This window comes from Myiozetetes cayanensis, unplaced genomic scaffold (genome assembly GCF_022539395.1).
Source record: "Myiozetetes cayanensis isolate MyiCay16 unplaced genomic scaffold, myiCay2020 scf9, whole genome shotgun sequence".
Taxonomy (NCBI): Eukaryota; Metazoa; Chordata; class Aves; order Passeriformes; family Tyrannidae; genus Myiozetetes; species Myiozetetes cayanensis.
Window position 1 is genome coordinate 6,980,191 of NW_026088185.1, and position 19,815 is coordinate 7,000,005.

General features: G+C 39.9%; 1 protein-coding gene across 3 annotated transcripts; it reads right to left on the reverse strand.

Moving 5' to 3' along the window:
- Window positions 1-2,722: 2,722 nt before the first annotated feature.
- Window positions 2,723-18,894, reverse strand: SLC40A1 (solute carrier family 40 member 1). 3 transcript variants are annotated; one of them, XM_050340062.1, is made up of 8 exons: window positions 18,658-18,894; window positions 18,399-18,466; window positions 14,072-14,231; window positions 13,134-13,249; window positions 12,681-12,807; window positions 9,347-9,589; window positions 7,223-7,882; window positions 2,723-6,092 (listed from the first exon to the last, which is right to left on the reverse strand). In XM_050340062.1, the coding sequence occupies exons 1-8, from the start codon at window positions 18,695-18,697 to the stop codon at window positions 5,773-5,775; spliced, it is 1,734 nt and encodes a 577-aa protein (XP_050196019.1). In that variant the 5' UTR covers window positions 18,698-18,894; the 3' UTR covers window positions 2,723-5,772. The 3 variants fall into 3 exon arrangements, with proteins under 3 accessions (XP_050196019.1, XP_050196021.1, XP_050196020.1); XM_050340064.1 differs by lacking the exon at window positions 2,723-6,092 and adding an exon at window positions 6,099-6,290; XM_050340063.1 differs by lacking the exon at window positions 2,723-6,092 and adding an exon at window positions 6,105-6,926.
- Window positions 18,895-19,815: the final 921 nt, after the last annotated feature.

A 19,815-nucleotide genomic window follows, 5' to 3' on the forward strand; every position in this document is an offset into this window, starting at 1 on the left:
AATTCCATCTAAATACGATGGAAGAGAAAGGTCTCAAAGTTTGACCTCAGCAGGTGGGTAAAGGAGAAGCCTGAAACTGTTTTCCTTCCCCAGGGGAAGTGCCTTTGGCATGAGCACACCACCCGGGTGCTGTTTGTCCTGTCAAGTGGCCCATCTGTCCCCGAGCCCAGAGCACACGTGTGGCTCCAGAGGACCAGGCAGAGCATGTGCTCTTTGCTCTGCTAATGCAACAGGTGAGGGGGGAGCACTGCAGGACCACCTCCTGGAAGGGGCAGGATTACACAAGACAGGGGTGGGAGCTGCAGTTATCGCAGCTGGTGATGTGTACAGACCAAGGACACGCAGATAGAGACCAGCACGCTTTGTTAGTCCCGCTGCTCAAGGAGGAGCTTATTTTCAGCCTCTGGCACGGGGTCACTGGGATGCAGATTTCCTGTGTACTGTCTTTGCCCTGATTGAAGCAGACAATGGCTTACCATGCACAAAGCGGGGGTACTTTCTGAGTCAAACTTACAGCTTTAACACATTCTTAGGTATCTACTGAACTTCTAATAGCAGCACCTACTGTACAATCCCTTACCCGCCAAAGGAGGAGACTCAGATTTTCTAAACATAAGTAACTTCCCATGCATATACAAAGGATTAAGAACTCTTCACTCTGCATGTGTGAAAACAGATTGCTCCATCACTCTATACCTAGACTAAGAGTGGAAAGCACATAGCTGCATGCTTCTCTTGTGACCAAAAACAATAAAGTTTAACTAGAAAGACATATTGACCCATACAAGGACAAGCTGAAGTATTTGAAAAAGCATTATTGAACAGTGTGCACTTTGTCCATGCTCTTTGCAAGCCTTTAAGCAAACATCCTTGTTCGGGTTTTTTTCTGCCCTTCAGTGTTGCAAAATATAGTGCCTGTTTTTAAAGCAGAAGCTAAAGGCATAGTCTTATTCCAGGAATAAAATAATTCCTATTACACCATGCAGTTAAGAGCACCCACAAGCAGGAAAAAGAATGTGTGAGTACAGAGGGCAAGACAAAAAGGACTGTTACTCTAATACTACTGGCTTCTCTAGTACTAACTACTTGAGAAAGACATGAATGCAGAGTACAGCACAATACATTCCTGGAGAACCTGAAAATAGCTCAGTCTTGAGGTGGATGGAAAGGCATTGCCCCTTCCACAGTGCTAGATTTAAAAGAGCTACAAAGTTGCTCTCTCTTCTCTAACAGAAAATCTTTACTCTAAACAACTTCATGTTTGTTGACCTGGGACATACACACCATACACTGCATAGAAGCAAATACAGCAGTGACTGTAGTATTTTAAAACTACTGGATATGAACCTACTTACTCCTTTTCTGAGACAGTTTTCTCAATAAAGAAACAGACAATAGTTTCAATTGAAGGGACTGAGTTCACTCTTCGTTTTCTTTGAACAAGATTGAATTTTCAAGCCCCATTATCAGTGCTCAGTTTATGAAAATGCTTTTGAAAACAAAAATCAATTAAATATTCAATAGCAAAATAACAAAGTACCCTGCCTTCCACAGGCAGGGTTGATATCTCAACTATCTAGCAAGCAAAGCAGTGCAACAAGCAAACAGTGGTAGGTATCTCCAATCATTCTACCTTTGACTGCTGAGCCACTGAATTCCACAGGGGCTTAAAAAACTCCAAATTTTTCAAAATGTGAACAACTGAGTGAAAGAAAACACTGAAACCATCAACAGGTAAATTGTGAAGGGTTAAAAAAAGGGGGGGTTTATCCACTTAGCATACTACACAGTAGTCACAATTCTTTTTCTTTGTACTTTTGTACCTGCAGAAACTATAGTTACCTACATGTAACTTTATTTTCAAGTCAATATTCTAACACTTGTCTTAGTTTGTAAGTGGCAGTGACAGGGGCAAACATTGCTAAAAAGGAAATTTGGTAATCTGACTTTAACACTGACATTTAGGTAACTCTTACAGATACATCACTTACCCTAATGGAGTGAACTCTGTAGTTTTAACACACCACACTCTAATTTCCACATGGGAACAAACAATTACTACTACTAATTCTAATTCCCATAGGAAAAAAGGGTAGTAGCACAACCAGGGACAAACCATAAAGGATTTTTCTAGGCAAACCTTTAGTTCAAGGATGAATCAGTTTCAAGAAATCCTAGTGTATTAACACAGTATCCTTCTAAAGATTAATTCATCATGCAAACATATCCTAACTACACATAATCAGAAGCAGTCCTGTATGAAATATTCTGGTTTTAATTTTGAAAAGCACTTGAGTGTTAAAGTACTACATTTAGTTGTGACCATTCCTATGCCTAGGGTTCTCCCCTACAGGTTGTTGCTACAGAAGGCCATAACCTCAAATTCAGTATGGGAAAGAGATGAGTGGGGAGATAAAATCATTTGCTTTCTGTTGCTCTGCAGGCCAAGACACAAAACTGCTCTATCTCCCATGCAGGACCAGAGCTGAGGCTGCAACACCACAACTTCACCTTCAAACACTGTGTCTTACTGTGGTAAAAATAAAGAGTTACAGGGTCATTGGAAGGTTTTGACTACATTTGACATTTGCTGCTTCCTCGGTGCTATTTGTTTGTGCTTCATGGCTGTTCCATCCCACGATACTGAAAAGCTTCACCCACAGGACCGATGCTAAAGAGAGCACACCAAACACCCCTCCCAAACTCAATAATACAGGACAAATAAGGTTTTATGCAAATTTATTCATTAGCTTTAACAATACATAAATCAATACTATGTCCAGCATAAGGTTGTATAATAAAATACTCTGGTAAGATTAATTTCTAATGTGAACATTTTTAAAGGGCAGTTTTCATCCAATTTGGACACATTTTTTTAAAAAAATAAATAAATACAAGGCCAAAAATGCTTACTTTATGAAAGTCTGCTAAGTAAGACTTCAGGCTCCACATTGCTTCAAAGCACTAACAAGTACAGGTGTCTGTGTACATCTTAGACTTGCACACAAATGGGCTGTGCTCAAGCAGCAAACATTTTTTGACATCCAACTCAGACCAATCCATACCAGGTTTCCAATGCAGACCTCCTTACTCCTCTTAAAGCTAGTATCCACTTTTTAACTGTAGGATTGTCTTGCCTTCTAGCTGTGATCTGCATATAGGAATCCTAACATGTGCACAAAATACAAAAGGTCCACTCCCCTCTCAATATCACTGTAATGTTTTTGGCTTGAGACCCTGACTGCACTCTCTGGTGGAACTATTTATGAAACAAATTGCTACTCAATTCAAGTATGACTAAATTGCCCTTTGGAAAAAAAAAAAACACAAAACAAAACATTTTGGGAACAGGCAAGTACATTACATGCTCCCAACTCTCTTTTTTACCCTTTTGGAGCTCTCTAAACTTCAGGAATACATCCTCTCTGGGATGTTTGATGCTTAGTGCTACAGCATTAAGTTTTAGGCACGCTGGGTTCTGTAGGCTGCAGACAGTCCAGAAAAAGCTGCATTTTCAGCTTTGTTTCCAATCATATACAGTGGCATTCAGATGTTCATCAAAGTGCAGCATAGAGACATTCACTGACATCTGGACTACTTTCATTTATATTTTCAATGTTAAAATCTGGTCCCAATTTCAATTAGATACACATGAGAAAACATATTTGGCAAATCAGAGGTGTTTTATTTACTAGTGTACTTATCACATACCCTATAGGCTATCCTTTGGGCATATTTGTTCTACAAATCTAGATAAGCTTGTTTTGTCTTCTGACAAATTCCGCTGATGGCAAAATTCCCTTTTCCTTAAGTTACACTCAGGATTGAGTCACAAATTTTAAACCTACTCTAAAATTACACATTTTACTTTATTACATAAAAAAAACCTGCCAATGCTTGGTCAAAGTATAAACACTTATAAACCTAGTGAAAATATCCCTGAGAAACTTTCAGCAACATAGAGTAATTACTGGGTTTGGTCCACTAGAGAAAAATTGTTACATCCAGGTATTGAAAACTGTGGGCTACAAGTCCATTGGTTGTACACTGGATTCCCATTAATTCACTTTTGCTCCCCTTACAAAACACTGTATCTGAGACAAAGATCACAAGAGGTTCTTTACATTCTATTTAGTTTGATAGAGAATGTAAATTGTTAAAAACATTGTGATGAATGGCCCAGATTCAGCCCTGGTGTAACGCCTTTAATTTCAATGGAGTTCACACACATTCCAGGGTTGAAGTCTGGCAACACCTATGACTGTGAAAGACAGTACCTAAAGTAGAAAAAAATAACCTTAAAAGTTAGAGGGTACTTTTCATAAGTTGCTGACATTTTTTTGGATACTACTTATTTTGCAAACAAACATTTCACCAATATTTAAGTTTAGAAGTCAGACTGCCATGCCATAGGAAAACTCAGAGCACCACCTGGTTCAACTCTACTGAGAAAGCGAAGTGCGTAGTTTCCACAGGAGAGCACACAGGGCTAATGACTATGGAAATACTGTGTTAGCACACATGCAGGGTAAAGAAACAAAAGCAGAAATGCAAGAACTTCTTGAGCAGAGGGATGTATCATTTTCATTGCTCTTAAGTTGCTTTAGAGGGCAAACAGTCCACCATCTCATTGGTTTAGCGATATTTTCGAACAAAGTCAAAACTCATATACACACTAGATAAACGCAAGTAATCCACCTTCTTTTGCCTAAAATATTAAGTATTTTCAAATACAATTGCTTTCAGAAACTCTATTAAAGCCTGATATATTGGAAAATTTATTAAAGCTGCTTGTACTCTGAGGCAAAAAAACTAAGTTAGCACTAGAATTTCTTACTATACCAGTACTCCTGACCTTAGCACTTTCTGCTACAAACCTGAGCAAACCTGCAATTTGCAATTCAAAAGCCATGCTCTGTAATGTTACATCAATAGCTTCTGCTAAACGAGGCCGTTTTACTCTATGAAGTGCAGCAAAAGTGTAATACAATATCTTGTACCTAACACTTGTCTAATTTGTAAGGAAACATGCAAAAAAACCTGTAAAGGTGTTTCCATAAAGTTAAACCAAAACAGATAAAATACTATAACGGTTTTGGGAAAACATCAAAAACTTAAGAATCCATTTCAGGAATCCATGAAAGATCACAGAATATTCTGAGTTGGAAGGGACCCACAAGGACCACCACAGTCCAGCATTTATAAAGGATGTTTATACAATTTCAAGAAGGCAGGTGAGCAGAACTGTTTATGGTATGGGAATATTGGGAAAAAAACTCCAACCCCCCCCCCCCCAAATACTGTATAACAAGTTATTATGAAGCAACTAAATAAAAAAAAAACCAAAAAAACAACAAACAAACAAAAAAAAACCAAAACCAAAAAAAAAAATCCCTCATTTTACTCAGAGAACACATGAACTGTTCAGAATTCATGAGCAAACTGAGTAGTTATAACCTCCAAACAGTATCACTGTGGGAGTCAGCAACAGAACTTCAACATTATTTTTGAGATCTAACACTAGACACATTACTGCTGGGGATCCTTTGATACAACAGCTGTCAAGATTCAGCTGGGCTGTCCTCTGCCAAAAGTGAAGCCTTTTTTACAAAGTCACTGTAATACAAATTTTCTCTCTTGGGACAGCTTCCCCAGACAGCCAAGTTATGCATTCAACTCTACAGAAACACCTCAGACAGGGTCATAAAAAGGGAGTATACATGCTTAACCATGATATCTGTGCAGCAAAGTTAGTAAGTGAAGTGGATCCTTTCAGACAGTAGATGTATTACCAGGTGGTGAACTGTCAGGGGTCGTTTTGGGATCAGGAGTGCGACAAACAAACAGTTGTTTTCCCAAGGTTTTTTGGGCAAATCTGAAGTACATTATGTGGCCCATTGCAACAAAAGACACAGAAATAAGCACCAATAAACCAAAAGCTTCAGGGTTTGGGGCCAAGATGACCATGATGAAGTGCAGCAAATCAAGAAGATAATTCATGGAGTTTTGGACACCGTTTATGATGCCTCTTTCAGATTCAACCACATTTTCTTGGAGTAACTGTGTGACACTCAAATCAAAGGACCAAAGGCCTATGGAGAGAAAAAAGAATTATCCATGCAACTGGGATTCTCATGGTAAGCTTTCATCACTAGCACAATACAATTCATCCTTCCAAACACTTACTTCTGCCAAAAATGCACAGGACAAGACATCCATCCGCTTGTATGACTAGAATTGATTTCACACTCACAGTCCAGAGCAATTTACTTTCCTTTTACTACTATTTCCTGAAACAATACATACAGCTTGACACATTAACTTCCTGTCATATCTTGCTTCAACATGTCTGTGAACGTTTTGCTCATCTTTTCCTTGTTTAAATAGCTGGTTTACAGCTATTCACTGTGTATTCATCCCAGCTACAAACACTGAGTTTTGTAAAAGATGTTTGCAAAAAAATTAAACCTGTTTAAACTATGCAGAATACATAATTCAAAATGGTTTCAGTTGACACTAACTTCCATACTGTTTTAGTCCATTAATGATTCAGCTTTAAAAGTTTATCTTGCAAACAAACCTAAGACGTGTGAATCAAGTATTTTATTCCTCCTCAATTCAGCAAAACCTGCAGAAATTAAGTACAAAGATTCTACAGATGACAGTTCCTGTTCATTACATTTAGGCATTTGACTGCCTTTGCTGTTAGCAAATACTATTACTACACTAACCAGTGATTCCTCAAAAAACTAAGCTGTCTCAACCAAAGTTTCTATTCTAAACTCCAAGATTAGACAATTTAATAAATGGATTAATTTACTAAACTGCAAAGTTTGAAGGTTTTGACAGCAGATGCATTTAGTTCTGTTTCCCAGTTGGTTGTGACGGTTGCTCCTTGTTGTTCCTTGGTTCCTTCCTAGTTGTTCCTTGGTTGTGACAGAATATCATTGAGATAAGCATTCCAAAAAACCAATTACATTTATCTACAAATGTAACTTTTTCCCATTAGTGACAAAATCTACAAGAAATTAGTACTTGATTCTTTGCCCTGGTGATTATTTCATTTTTATGTGAAGTATAATCAATTAGCCTTAGAAATGTGATATCACTTCAACTATAGCCTAAATTCTAAATTAAAATTTGTATTTAGTTGACAAACACAGCAATCTTAAAAATGAAAATCAGTTAATAAGCAAAATTTTAATAGATATGTAATACTCACCAACTCTAGCAGCAATGACTCCTGCAAACAGGAGACTAACAGAGATTAAAGGCACGGGCTCAGGACTCATCTCCGGGTCGCCGTTAGCAGGAGTAGTAGACCCGTTTAACAAGATGGGCATTCCAGTTGCCAAAATCATTTCAGGTTCTGGAGATGCTATAGTAGGTAATGGCTCATTTTCAAATAGCCTGGCACTGATGTCGGAAAATGGGGAAACAGTCAAATCCATAGGGCTTCCAGGCATAAATACAGAGATGACACATAAGATCAGACAAGCAAACTGAGCAACTCCAGAAATGAGGCCTGTGCGAATGAGGCCGCACTTGCGACGAAGCCAAGTGAAAGCCACTGTTCCCATGATTCCAGTGACTGCCGAGGCACCCATGAGGAGGCTTAGCACAGAGCCACTCAGACCCTGAGTGTATGCATAGCCTGTAGTGATACAATCAAAGCCCAGAACAGTCATGTACAGAAATGCAAGGCCCATGCCCGCAAGGAACACTGGCTGGTTGTAGTACGCGACCCATCCGTCACGGAACGTTATGAAGGGCTCAGCAATGCGGGCGGCACAGCTGACTTCCTTCTCCTGTTGGGGCTCAAAGCCAGTTACATCTTTCTCAACAATTAACTGCACACCTTCAGCAGGTTTTGTGTCATTCTCTGTAAACAGAAAGGCAGCTGTCAGGTACACTCCTGCCTGGAAAGTACAGTGTAAATCAACAGACAACTGTATGTTCACTTCTGGTAGAAGCGCATCAATTAAACACCACAACCAAGCTCTCCTAATTACCTATATAATTTCAAAAGTGTCCTTTAAATCCCACCTGTAGAGCAAGATCAAGTAAAATTTATCCCTATCAATTTAAACTCCTGCTTATTTAATTGAACTGTGATAGGAGAAAGCACTGCCTGCTTCTAGACTTGAGACTGAATGCTCCATTTTCATAAAGAAATCATTTCCTTAAATGCCAGTGTTAGTTGTCATTTTAACATCGCTTTGTATGGTTAAATGCACTACCTGCAGAGAGAAAGGAATACTTAAACACCTGTCAATATCTCATGTCAGGGTAGAAGAACTAAGGCTGAAGCCTATCCAGAGGCAAAAGTTATCAGAGCTTGACTTAAACCCTCAAAACAGGCTTTTCTACAATTTCATTTTCACTGTAATATAGGAAAAAGGCACTTTGACCGATTACAAACAAAATAAAAAAATCCAAAAACCCACAGCAGTATTTACATTAGTAATATGGATAGAAATTCTACAAATGTCTGGATGCCTGAGCAGTGTTTTTAAAAATATTTCTTAAATAAAACTGAAAATTGCAACCTATTGGTTTTTTTGGAGCCCACAAGATGAGCTTTCAGGAGTATGCACAGATTGCTACCTTAAAAATGAGAAAATACATTTGGTATTCCAGTATCTAACACTTCAAATAATTCATAGTAAAGAGTCTGCTTCTGAAACAATTTTTATTTCTGATATTCATTCTACCTGAAGAAATGTTAATACCAATTTTAAAGTTGCTCATAGAAATAGCCAAAGTCATAGCCACCTGCACTGCAAGTCCCAGTTGTTCTGCTTGGCCAAGAAAAGAAAACTGAAGGTCAAAGTAGATTTTTTTTTCCTCCACCATTTTGTGCAGTATGGAAAAATCGTTGAAGCCTGCCAGACTAGAAATATGACCACCTATTCTACAACCTCCTGAAAGCCTGTTAGTACCATGTGTAAGTAGAAATGAGTTAGCAAGAAACAATCTTACAGAGGCTGTTTTTCCCTTAGACACTACACAGCCAAGGACTTTGTCCAGATCATTAGCAATGGTATAGATGGATAGGAGCATTCCTTACAATCAGCCCTAAGTTAGAGGGTAGACCTACTCCTAAGGGTTAATTAAGAGGAGAGAATTTGTTCTTTGGCTGTATTTTATGGAGTTCCTCAAACAGCCACACTAAGTATTGTTACTTAGATTAGAGGCTCTGGTATCTATGTCCGAAACTTGAAACCTCCAACCTCTGAGTAGAAAGCTCTAAAGCCTCAACAAAACAGTGTCTGTAGAGAAGTTCATTTGACTGATGCAATTAATATACCATGAATTCTAACGGTTACTTTTGTGTTTTCAGTACCTTTCGTTACGTTCAGCTGCTTCAGTTCTGATTCTTCAACTTTGGCAGATTTGAGAGCCAGAGTAGGGGTTTTCTGATAAACCTTCCAAAGCAGCAGATATTCCACACACATGGACATCAGGTTCCAGCCAGAAATGAATCCACAGCCAATCATCGGGGAGCCAAAAGTCATTATCTGACCAACCGCCATGGGGGCCAAGATATTGGTCAACTGATCAATTCTTCTTATTGTGGCATTCATATCTGTCAGAAATTATGTGATGATAAAAAATAACTGCAGAACACACTTGAATATTCACTAACGTAACAGTGGATTGCATATGTACAAATATCGAGTTAAGTAGTCTTGCTCTGACTGTAAGTGGTTCCAACAGGAGTAACCAGAGGCACCTTCAGAGTGCTCCAGTGATTAAGTTTACTGCCATCAACCAAGGTGTTTTTTAAGCCAAACACCTACTCCTGCCAGTTTTGCCTGCATGAGGTCTTCTAGGTTTAGCATGCTGGGTTTACAGTGAAAGTGTAATTCTGCAGCTAAAACTCCTAGTCCTGAGATCAGATCACCTTCACCTATCACAATAGTGATATTGTGAACTCCTAGGTCTATCTCTACCACACAAACCTAGCATGCAGGAATCTCATAAGGTGGAATTCTTCCTTGTCAAGATGGTAGTTGCTGAAACTATCTGTCAATACTGCAACACATACTTCTTAGTCTCCTTCACTTAGTTCTAACAACTGGTGACATCAGTACCACCATGATAACAGCAAACCTTTGAAATGGCTTTACCTTTCCTTGTTGAGTCACCCTGGTTGATGGCAGTCGTAGGCATTCTCAGATCTTACTGAGCAAAGTCCTCACTCCTTTCTGTTCCACACTTTGATGTTTACAGTCAAAACAAGCAGTGCATTCTTAAAGCAAATGCATCTTCCATTTGCTAGTAGGAGATGTCTGGCCCTCCTCAGTCTTAGCCACTTTATTGTCATTAAACCCTCCAGGCTCCTCTGAGTTCCCAATTAGTAGTGCCACTGTTGCACTCCCAGAAGTTGCTAGACCCTGAACGGTTTCACACATTAGGGCTTCAGGCTGCTTAGAAGTACATTTCAAGCTCCATTTTAGAGTCCTACTATGAAATTAAAGCTTTTGAAGGGCAAGGGGAACTGTACACCAGTATGAAGCTGCTTTACTGAACCCATAGAGAATTATTCCTTGCCATTCAAAGAAACATTTATGTTATTCTATTTAGATTTCTAAGGCAATTCAGTGTTAATCTAGTTAACCCTCAGTCAAATAGTTGAGTTAGATACTTGCATAAGAATTTGCTTTAGAAATTCCAAGAACTAGGCTTTGTTTTTTTGAGTATTTGAGGAAGGTTAATATTTCCACTCAGGAAAGGTACAAAGTAAGAGTGAATAGGAAAACTAATCAGTGGCAATGAAGAAGGAAAGCCAAGGGAATTTTTTACTTCCCTACTCCACTAACTTGCATAACTTAGGCTCCTCTTTGAGGAAAGGTAACAGAGCAGACATGGACAACAGTATTTGCTGTGAAGTCAATGCTGGCACTTCATTATTCTAAATTAGGGGAATTTCAACAGTCTCCAAGTTAAATCATGATTAAATGCAAAACAACCCCATTCAGCCTGGAAAGGATCTTTTAGATAAATCTGTTGAACCAAGGTGCTTAATTCAGTGGTTCTTTTTGAATGAGAATTTAGAGTAACCTCCTGCCTGATTTTTCAGTACAAAATACACAACTGTGCCTGAGACCATGAAGCAGTGAAGAGGCAGGACTGCCTCCCAGGCAGTTCTCTGCAGGTGTGGTACCTTATCTCAGGTGTGGTATGCAGGACAGGCACAGGGGAGATGATCTGCTGAGTAAGATCTGACACAGGAAGAAAGGTTAACGAGAACTATTAAAACTAAGACTCTTACAGACAGCTGGCTATTTTTCTACCTGTGATTCACATGCATGAAGGAAGTTCACCTGTACTGGTGCTCTACAAAAGGCATGACCTAGAAAGGGACAGCAAGGTCAGAATAAAAGACTACAGGAGGAAATTTGTATACTGGAAAATTAAAGTATGGCACTTTCCATATATCTAAGAATTAGCCTTTCCTGGATAAGATGGGTAAGTAATATTCCTTAACTAGAGATAAACATCAAGTAAAAATCTGGAATGCAGGATTCAAATCCCTCAAAGGACTCTGAACTTTATGGGCAATTTAAGCAGCTTCATACAAAATCTCAGTCCAGAAGCTGAAATGCTATCTAGGCTTGGAGGTATTTCAACTGTGTCAGACTAACTTTAGTTGCAGAGTTCGTAAGCTATAAATGTCTTGGTAATGTTAAGCTGCTCTGGTTGTTGTTTGCAGTTCAGTATCAGTTCCTCTAATTGAGAAGGCTTAAGTCCCCTTACGGGTTTGATTCAGAGCCCATATAGTCTGATCAAATTCACTGCAAAAGTGCTGCTTCCCCCACTATTACAGTCAGAGGAGCAGCAGAGCCAAAGATCCATCACACACCCCTTGGTGGGATGTGCCTTGTGGCCGAGAGTACCCCCAGCAAAGCAGAGGCAGGTTCAACGCATCCTTGGGGAGGTTCCCAAACTCTAACATCCCAGTAGTGTCATGACTACCAATGGGAACTCATTCTCTCTCCTAACAGTAGCAGTGCTACTGTGTAAGAAAGGGTGGGGGGAAGCAAAAAAATTTTCTAGGCAAAAAGAAAGATGATAAAGTCTGTGGACAAAGATCAGAAGTATCAGATGGAATTGGAAGCTCTACTTCCCTTTGACAACTGAAGAAGTGTTCACAGCTCTGAGTTAGACATCTAATGCTAGAGACATTCAAGATTTCCAATGTGTCTGCATGCACTGTGTTACCTAGTGATATCCTGATATCAGTAATATCCTGATCCACCTATTGAACTGTTTTGGACTTCATTCTCATGCACCTCTTTGATCCCTACGTGAGGAGCCCAGTTATGCAAGAGTTTTCTGTTTCATTCCAGGGACCTAAAAATAAAGTATTGCAACACTTGGCTTGTTCAGCAAGACTAGTTTTCCTGACAGATCTGTAGCAGGTCTAAAAAGAGGACCAAAACAAGTTTAGGGATGCCTAAGTGAATTGTAATTACAACAGTAATTTCTGATCTCAGAGCAAGAAAGAGCAAAATAAAGGCTGCCCCTTTACTTGATGTTTTATTACAATATCTGGAACTCAAAGATGCACTACTATCTGTAAAACTCTAGTCAAAAAAAAAACAAAAAACAACCAAACAACCCAAGCTTGGAAAGTAAGACATGTAAAGTATTAAAAAGGTAACATATTTCACCTGCCAGTTTGCTTCTGTCTTCCCCTGCAACCACAACAATCCAGTCCCTCTGAATTGTGATTGCTGTGGCAGTGCTGGCCAAATTGGCAATATTTGCTATTGTGATAACCAGGATATAGCACATCGTCTAGAGAGGGGGGGAAAGAGTTACAACATGAGAAAATTCATGAAGAGAAATCTCCACCTCCTGCACAAGCAGAAAAGGCTTTTACATTTGAATCCACACATTTTAGCATTATTATTCACACAGAACAAGATCAAGCCCACTTTACAATTCCTGGCACAAAACAATCATCTCTGTTTATCCAACAAGCTCAATTTCATTTGCCGGTTTTAGCTCCCAGGAATGTCTAAACAGACTAGAGAAAAGAAAAAAAAAAAATCCATCCATCTCCCACACTCCCCAAAGTTTCTTTGTAAATTAATTTCTTATTAAGAAGTTCAAGCACTCACAAGAAGCCATCCGTGGTATAACGTCAAGAGCTGTGTCTTAAACAAGAAGATAATCATCAGGATAATACCACACAGGATGACAGATGCATTCTGTACGATCAAGGATGTCTGGGCCACTGTTTTAAATCAAAACAGAAAACAATAGTTATGAAATAAGAATGAGCTAACTATAACCTTAGGGAGGACATAATTAAGGAACATGCACAGTTTCCTTAAATAATTTTATTTTTCTAGTCTACTCCAAAATATAAGCAACAAGTCTATTTCATATCGCATTTTAATCTTCCATTGTCTTAGAGAAACAAATTAATGTCTGATATAACTTTGTAGCTCTTGATTCACAGTCCAAGTAGGTCTTTTCCAAAAAAAGTCTGTTTAAATGCTGATACTATCATTCCAGTAGTAAAAGCCTAGCTCAAACCTCTAAAACTGATCTGCAACCTATCCTGGATGGAATGCTATTTTGTAAACTTTTGGAAAGTAAAAAATCATGTGAAGAACTTGATGCCATTTTATTTATATAACAGGCTAGAGCATGCATATTTAAAATACATATAATGCAAATGCAGCATGTGTGTACACTGAAGTGAAAGGTGTTTGTATCATGACAGATGACAACAAATAATGCAAGTGTATGTTAGTGTTAAACTGTAAAGAGCCTGGTCTTTAAAAGTAGTGGGTTTAATCTTCTGTATTTCCATGCACCTCTCCATATCACACAGGTTTAGCCTGAGTAATAATCACCACTTAAACTGTTTTCCTCCTATCTTAGCAGCTTTGTGTAACCATCACCACTCTGAAACTCCACTCCACCCTTCTTGTAAAGAAATTAGCAAACATGATTCTCGTATGTGACTTGAGGAATTAACTCAATCAGCTTTATCTTTAACATTAATTTGATCCATCCTTAAGTAAATAACCTGCTCTAGACAACTAACCTTTGAGCCTCGAGTTCTTGTCCACCCAGTCTCCAATAAGGGCTCCCAGGAGAAGAACAGATCCCGCCACAACCAGTCCATAGACCGCAGTCAGGAGTAAGCTGTTTCCATACAGTTCAACCAGGAACACGGACACAGCAAAATGCCACATACGATCCCCCTGCAGAGAACACACATTTGCAGCATTACTGTTTGCACTCTGCAAGCACACAGGTTCACTGTTTTGCTAATGCCCTGGTAAAAAGTCTGCACTAAAATAAAAGTTTGTTACGCATGCAAGGGTGGGGTGGGGGTAGTTGTTTTTGTTTTGGGATTTTTTTATTACTGTATCCTGTCACCACTGATTTTATCCCAGTATCACTAAGATCATCTGTCCTAATCAGGTGACTCATTACAGCTTGTAACACCACATCCAAAAATCCCAGATATTTTCTATCATAGTATGACAGGACCAAATCTATTACCAGCCACATCCAATAAGCCTCATAAAGCTTACACAAGTTTTCCTGCACAGATCATATATTAATAACACATTTACTGATTACTGGTATTATTTAAATAACCTTAAGACAACAATTTGCTCTTAGATGATCAAAGCTTAAGTGCTGCTTTAAAACTCAAGAGTGAGTCAAGTGAAAGCAAGTCATCATACAATTCAGGACAGACATGGATAAATGTTAACTGAAGTTTAAGTCAATGAACTTTAGGATTCTCATGTTCAGCATTGGCATATCACTCAGAGGTAGAACAGAGCTCATTTAACCTATATTGTAAACTCATTGCTAGTTCAGCCTCTTTAACTTATTGCTACTTTAACCTAGTCCTTAGAATACATTTTCATGCTCTGATATCACTTGCTACAGGTACAAAAATGGACCCCAAATTGCTAAACATGTTCAAGTGAAGTAATTTCCATACCATTCAAAACATTTTCAGGTTTGTTAATGAATACATGGGGTTTTTCTGCTGTCACATGATGAAAGTCACATCTCACTTTATTTTTAGCAGAAAATGCTTTATGTAATCAGTAACAGAGCAGATGAATAGAAATCATTCATACTATTCTAGGGCACACAGGTTGTTTAATAAGGGTCCCCTTAACATTAGCCTTTTACAAACCAAACACAAAACTGTTTTCTTCTGCTGCCTTATCTTAAATAAACAATTGATAGGTGATACAGCAAATAGTACAAATTTCTAAGGAGCTCAAATATTCTCAAGGGCTGGGGGAGGTGTAAAATAAAAGTATTTTTGAAAAGCAAAGCCTGCCAAATCTAACTTATCATGTACGACAGCAATCAAGACACACATAAAAAGCATGCTATTTGGAGAGTCAAAGTAACTGCATTTTGATTACAGTCTTCAATATAATATGTACAGACACAAAACCCCTTTTAATGTTATTCAAGCTCCCTGAAGTAGGTTTCTGTAAACATTGTAATGTATAAACCTTCATATTTGTTTCCTTAACCATAGGCAGAAAAAAAATTATACTGCAATCAGTTGGAAAGAAAAATTTCACCTGTTCAAAGAAAAACTGGGTATTTTGTATGTTTTTAACTAAATCCAATGAAAAATGTTACTATAGGCATGATCATCTTTTATGCCCCCTTACACATATAATAAACCATTTTTCAGTCAAGATACACCTAAAATCATCATTAAATAAGTTCCACTTATATTCCACGGTTAGTTAGTAGAAATATATAGAAAACATCCCAGCAATGAATACACAGGGATATAATTTCCCAAGTCAATCATTCACTTAATCTAACCTCTAACCTGAGGTGGTACTTTATAGAATTTCACTTAAAATATATGCAAGTGGACGAAATAGATTTTGATTAGCCTGTATAACTATTTATTAAGCTAGAAAAGTGAGCCAAAAATGTATTTTCACAAGAATATTTCACCACAAAAGTTTAGGTTTTTCTTCACAGAGAGATATTTCAGTTACCTAATTCTGAGAAGACGAAAAAGGCATTTTTAAAAAAATCTAAGCACGTGAAAGTCAGTGCCAGCCACTACTGTCAGACTGAGAAATTGAATCTCAGTTGAAACTCACGGGAAGGTTCTTTTGACTCCAGTGAAATCAGGATTTTTACGTATAGTTCATTTAAACACTGCTCAACCTTATCCAATGCATTTATGCAGAGTATTTTAATCAAGCCAATCCACAGAGATCATCCTTGGGGTAACCAAAGCTGTTCCAGCCTGGAAGCACGAGTTTCTTTCAAGACTTAAAAGCCATAAAGAGTAAGCAATGATCAATGAGTGTCATAAAAGAACAATATTAGTGAATTACAGAGGTTTGAAGTAGGTACATAATTTCAAACTAGGCTCTACTGAAACTTAAACAGCAAATATTGTCCTTGGAATCAGGTAAATCCTTGATTATATATACTTAATCCCACTTCAAAATGCGGGCATTTCAAAAAAAATAGGTAGAGAGCCATTGAGCCTCACTACCCTTTTAAAGACAGCTCTTCCTCTTCTGTAATTATAATTATCCTTATAATCATCTCAAACTGAATGTATACAATCCCACCTCAGAACTGAAGCCAAGTTAATCAGGAGCCAGGCTACTACCTACTGACAGGCCTCCTGAGGTCTGAGGGGCACAGATAAGGCTGGGAAGTTGCAACCAGCTGAGCTCCTGGGAAGCATTAGGCCTGGCAACAATGAGGTAAACCCAGCTCCATCCTGTTCCCTCTTTACTACCGAGGGATTGACAGCAGTGGATTAAACACAATAAGGTCTGAGACTCCAGCTCAGCAGAGCTCACATCCCTGAGGCCAAGCACAATTGAAATGCTTTACTCAGCCAGAGCCCGACGGAGTCTAGACTTTGTTCAAGTCTGGACATTTGTTGAGATGTTACATGTTTAATCATTTACAGCCTTTTTTTTAATATATGGGAATGGTATAGTAACACAGAAACCTAATTAGCTCACTCACATTAAAACTCCATTTCTTTCAGGTTTTGTACTGTGGGCAGAGCCATTCTAGAACAGAGATGATCTATTACTTGGAGTTCTGGAGTTTAGGTATTTGTTTATTGTTCCTATTACCAAAAACCTCCAGAGTACAGGAACAGTAAAGCTTAGAAGATACAAAATAAGATGTATTTCTGTTATTTCAGCAGGTTGTTTCAGCAGGCTTGGCCAGGGGGTTTTGAGTCAAGATTTTCAGCACAAAACCTACCAGAACCTTACCAGGAGTACACTGTTAATACTGCTAAACAGCTGAATAGATATCTTGCAGTCTAATGTTTGTTATGGTGTGCAACATTTTTCTCAAACTCTGCTTTGTCACCTTTACTCCTGTACTCTGAGAGCAATGCTCCTGCCAAGATTCGAAGCACTCGTCAGAGGAGCAAGCAGGGTTGGTGGGCATGGCTGACAAAAACTGTTGCAGGTAACAACCCTGACCTCTAAAAAGCAGCGAACCAAAACAGGCACCTCACCACTCAGTTCCTTCAATAATATTAGTAACTGCCAAAATACTGCACTTGTTTAAACATGCGTTTGATACCACTCAAAGTCTTCTTCCACCAACAGAAATGTCAATATGACCTTTCAGGTTAGTGAAAGGAAGATGCTGCCAGAGTCAGGCAGGCAGTGTTGTAACTGTAGATCAGCCATTTGCTCAATGCACACACCAAAAAAACCCAAAAGCAGGACTAAAAGACAAAGCAAGGAATATTAGGAAAGAATTTTTCACTTCTTTTGTAATCAAGCCATTATATGGAGACTTAATACTCTTAATCTTACTATATAGAATAGAACCAGATTGTCTATTTTCAGTACATATTTTAAGGTGGTGCTTGTGTTTTTTTTCATATCCTTCAACTTAATAAAAGCTGGTGTAATGAGTTACTTAAGTGTAGAAGGAAAGCATTTCAGAAGACAAATGTTTTTAAAGAAAAAGAGAAACCTCCTGGTGGTACCATCAAGTTTCCTAAGGAGAAGAAGTAATGGGTCCATTGTAAACATTGAGTATTTCCCATTAGTTAATATACAAGTCCTTCAGATACATGCTGCAATGGACTGTCTCTCTGCTCCTCTGTAAGGAGTCTCACTGGTTCTGCAGTTATTTAAAAGTATTAAAAGGTGCAGAACCAGACCCTCCAGAAAGTGAGTACTGCACTATACCTGAACCTACTGCAACATATCATGTAAACATTAGGAGACTTTTAACAGCGAGGTGTTGTAACTAGACCTCTGTCTTTGTATGATGTGCTAGCTGAAGATTTTTTGGAAAGTATTTGGGTAAGTCACAGCTAGATTAATAAAATCCTACTTCTACCAGGTCAATATTTTACTTACCCAAGTGGACAGTGCATGCCCAAGATAAAGAAGAAACTTTGCAGACGTAAAATAGGGAACCACAGATCCTAAACGAGAAACAAGAAACAGATGCTAAAGGAGATGCGGGCACATCCACCGCACTTCGGCACGCACCGGGCACACCTCGGTGCAGGGGGGGGGACCCGACACGGTGCTCGGAGCGGAGCCGCCACGGGGACACGGCGCGGCCCGGAGCACCCCCCCCCGCCGTGCCCGGGACCCGAGGGGCCGCACTGACCGCCGCGCCGCCCGCCCTGCGGCTCCGCTGCCCGCGCCATGCCTGCCCGCTCCGCCGCTGCCGACAGCAAGGGGGGACGCGCGGCTCTCTTCGTGTTGCCTTCCCCGACTTAGCCAGCACTGTAGCTGAAGTCGGAAAGCCTTGGCCTTATGCGGCGCGGGCGGAGGGGCACGCTCCGCCACGGAGGGGCCGAGCGCCGCTCGACGCCCGGCTCGAAGCTCTCGGCTACCAGAGCGGAGGAGCGAAAGCTATGGGATAGATCCTCCCCGCGCACCGCCCTTTGTAGCGGCGGCGGCCCCGCCCCCGCCCGGCCCCTCCCGGGGGCGGCCCCGGCCCGGCCGCCGTGCCCGGGCAGCGGGAGAGAGCGGGAGCGGAGCTCCGCGAGCACTGGCAGGCAGGCAGGGGCTTTGCGGCCCCGCTCACGGCGGGGGGAGCGCTGCGGCCACCAGCGGCGCTCAGACAGCGGCACAGCGCCCAGAGCATTTCTGCTGTGCGCCGGGCCCCTGAGCCCTGCCCCTGACTGGGCTCTCGGCTGCTGCCGTGTTGTTTACTGCGTTTCAAACACCGTGACATTCCCCAATAGGCAGTTACGCCAAGAAGCTGGGGTTGTAAGGGAAGCGCAAAGTATCACAAGCCAGAGGTTGAAACACCTGCAAATGACAGTGATCGCCCCCAATTCAGAGCTGTCAAGAAAAAAAAAAAAAAGACCTAAGCAAAGTACCAACATTTAAGCTGTTTAACTGAAATAATCTTCTGTTCTAATGAAGATGGTGCAGAATTCACTCCTTTGATGCGGCTCAGGGATCATAAATGCCCACCATAAATACTTGTTTTGCACACTATGTGACCTACTCTTGGTACAGACCACCACCACCAAAAACTGCATTTTTATGAAACTTAAAAACCAGTCAAAACGTACAATAAGCTTCCCCCCCCCCCCCCAGGATACTACAAAAATATTTAAGAAGTATCCTTTCTTGTGTGGTTGAAACATAATGATTGTTCTTGGCTGCCAGATGATTTTTCATTGTGTAATACAGCAAAGTTGCCTCCTATATGGGTAAAATTGCTTTTGTTTTGGGTTGGTTTTTTGGTCTTTATCTGTTTCATTTTGGGATTTTTTTCCCCCCAAGTATATAGGCCATCCCAGAAACAAAT

Coding starts and splice junctions, on each gene's coding strand:
- SLC40A1 (XM_050340062.1), bottom strand. CDS start 18,697: ATGGCGCGGGCAGCGGAGCCGCAGGGCGGGCGGCGCGGCG. Junction 13,250..14,071: donor CAAGAACTCGAGGCTCAAAG/GTTAGTTGTCTA, acceptor GATTTAAAACAG/TGGCCCAGACATCCTTGATC. Junction 6,093..7,222: donor AGTCATTGCTGCTAGAGTTG/GTGAGTATTACA, acceptor TTCTCTCCATAG/GCCTTTGGTCCTTTGATTTG.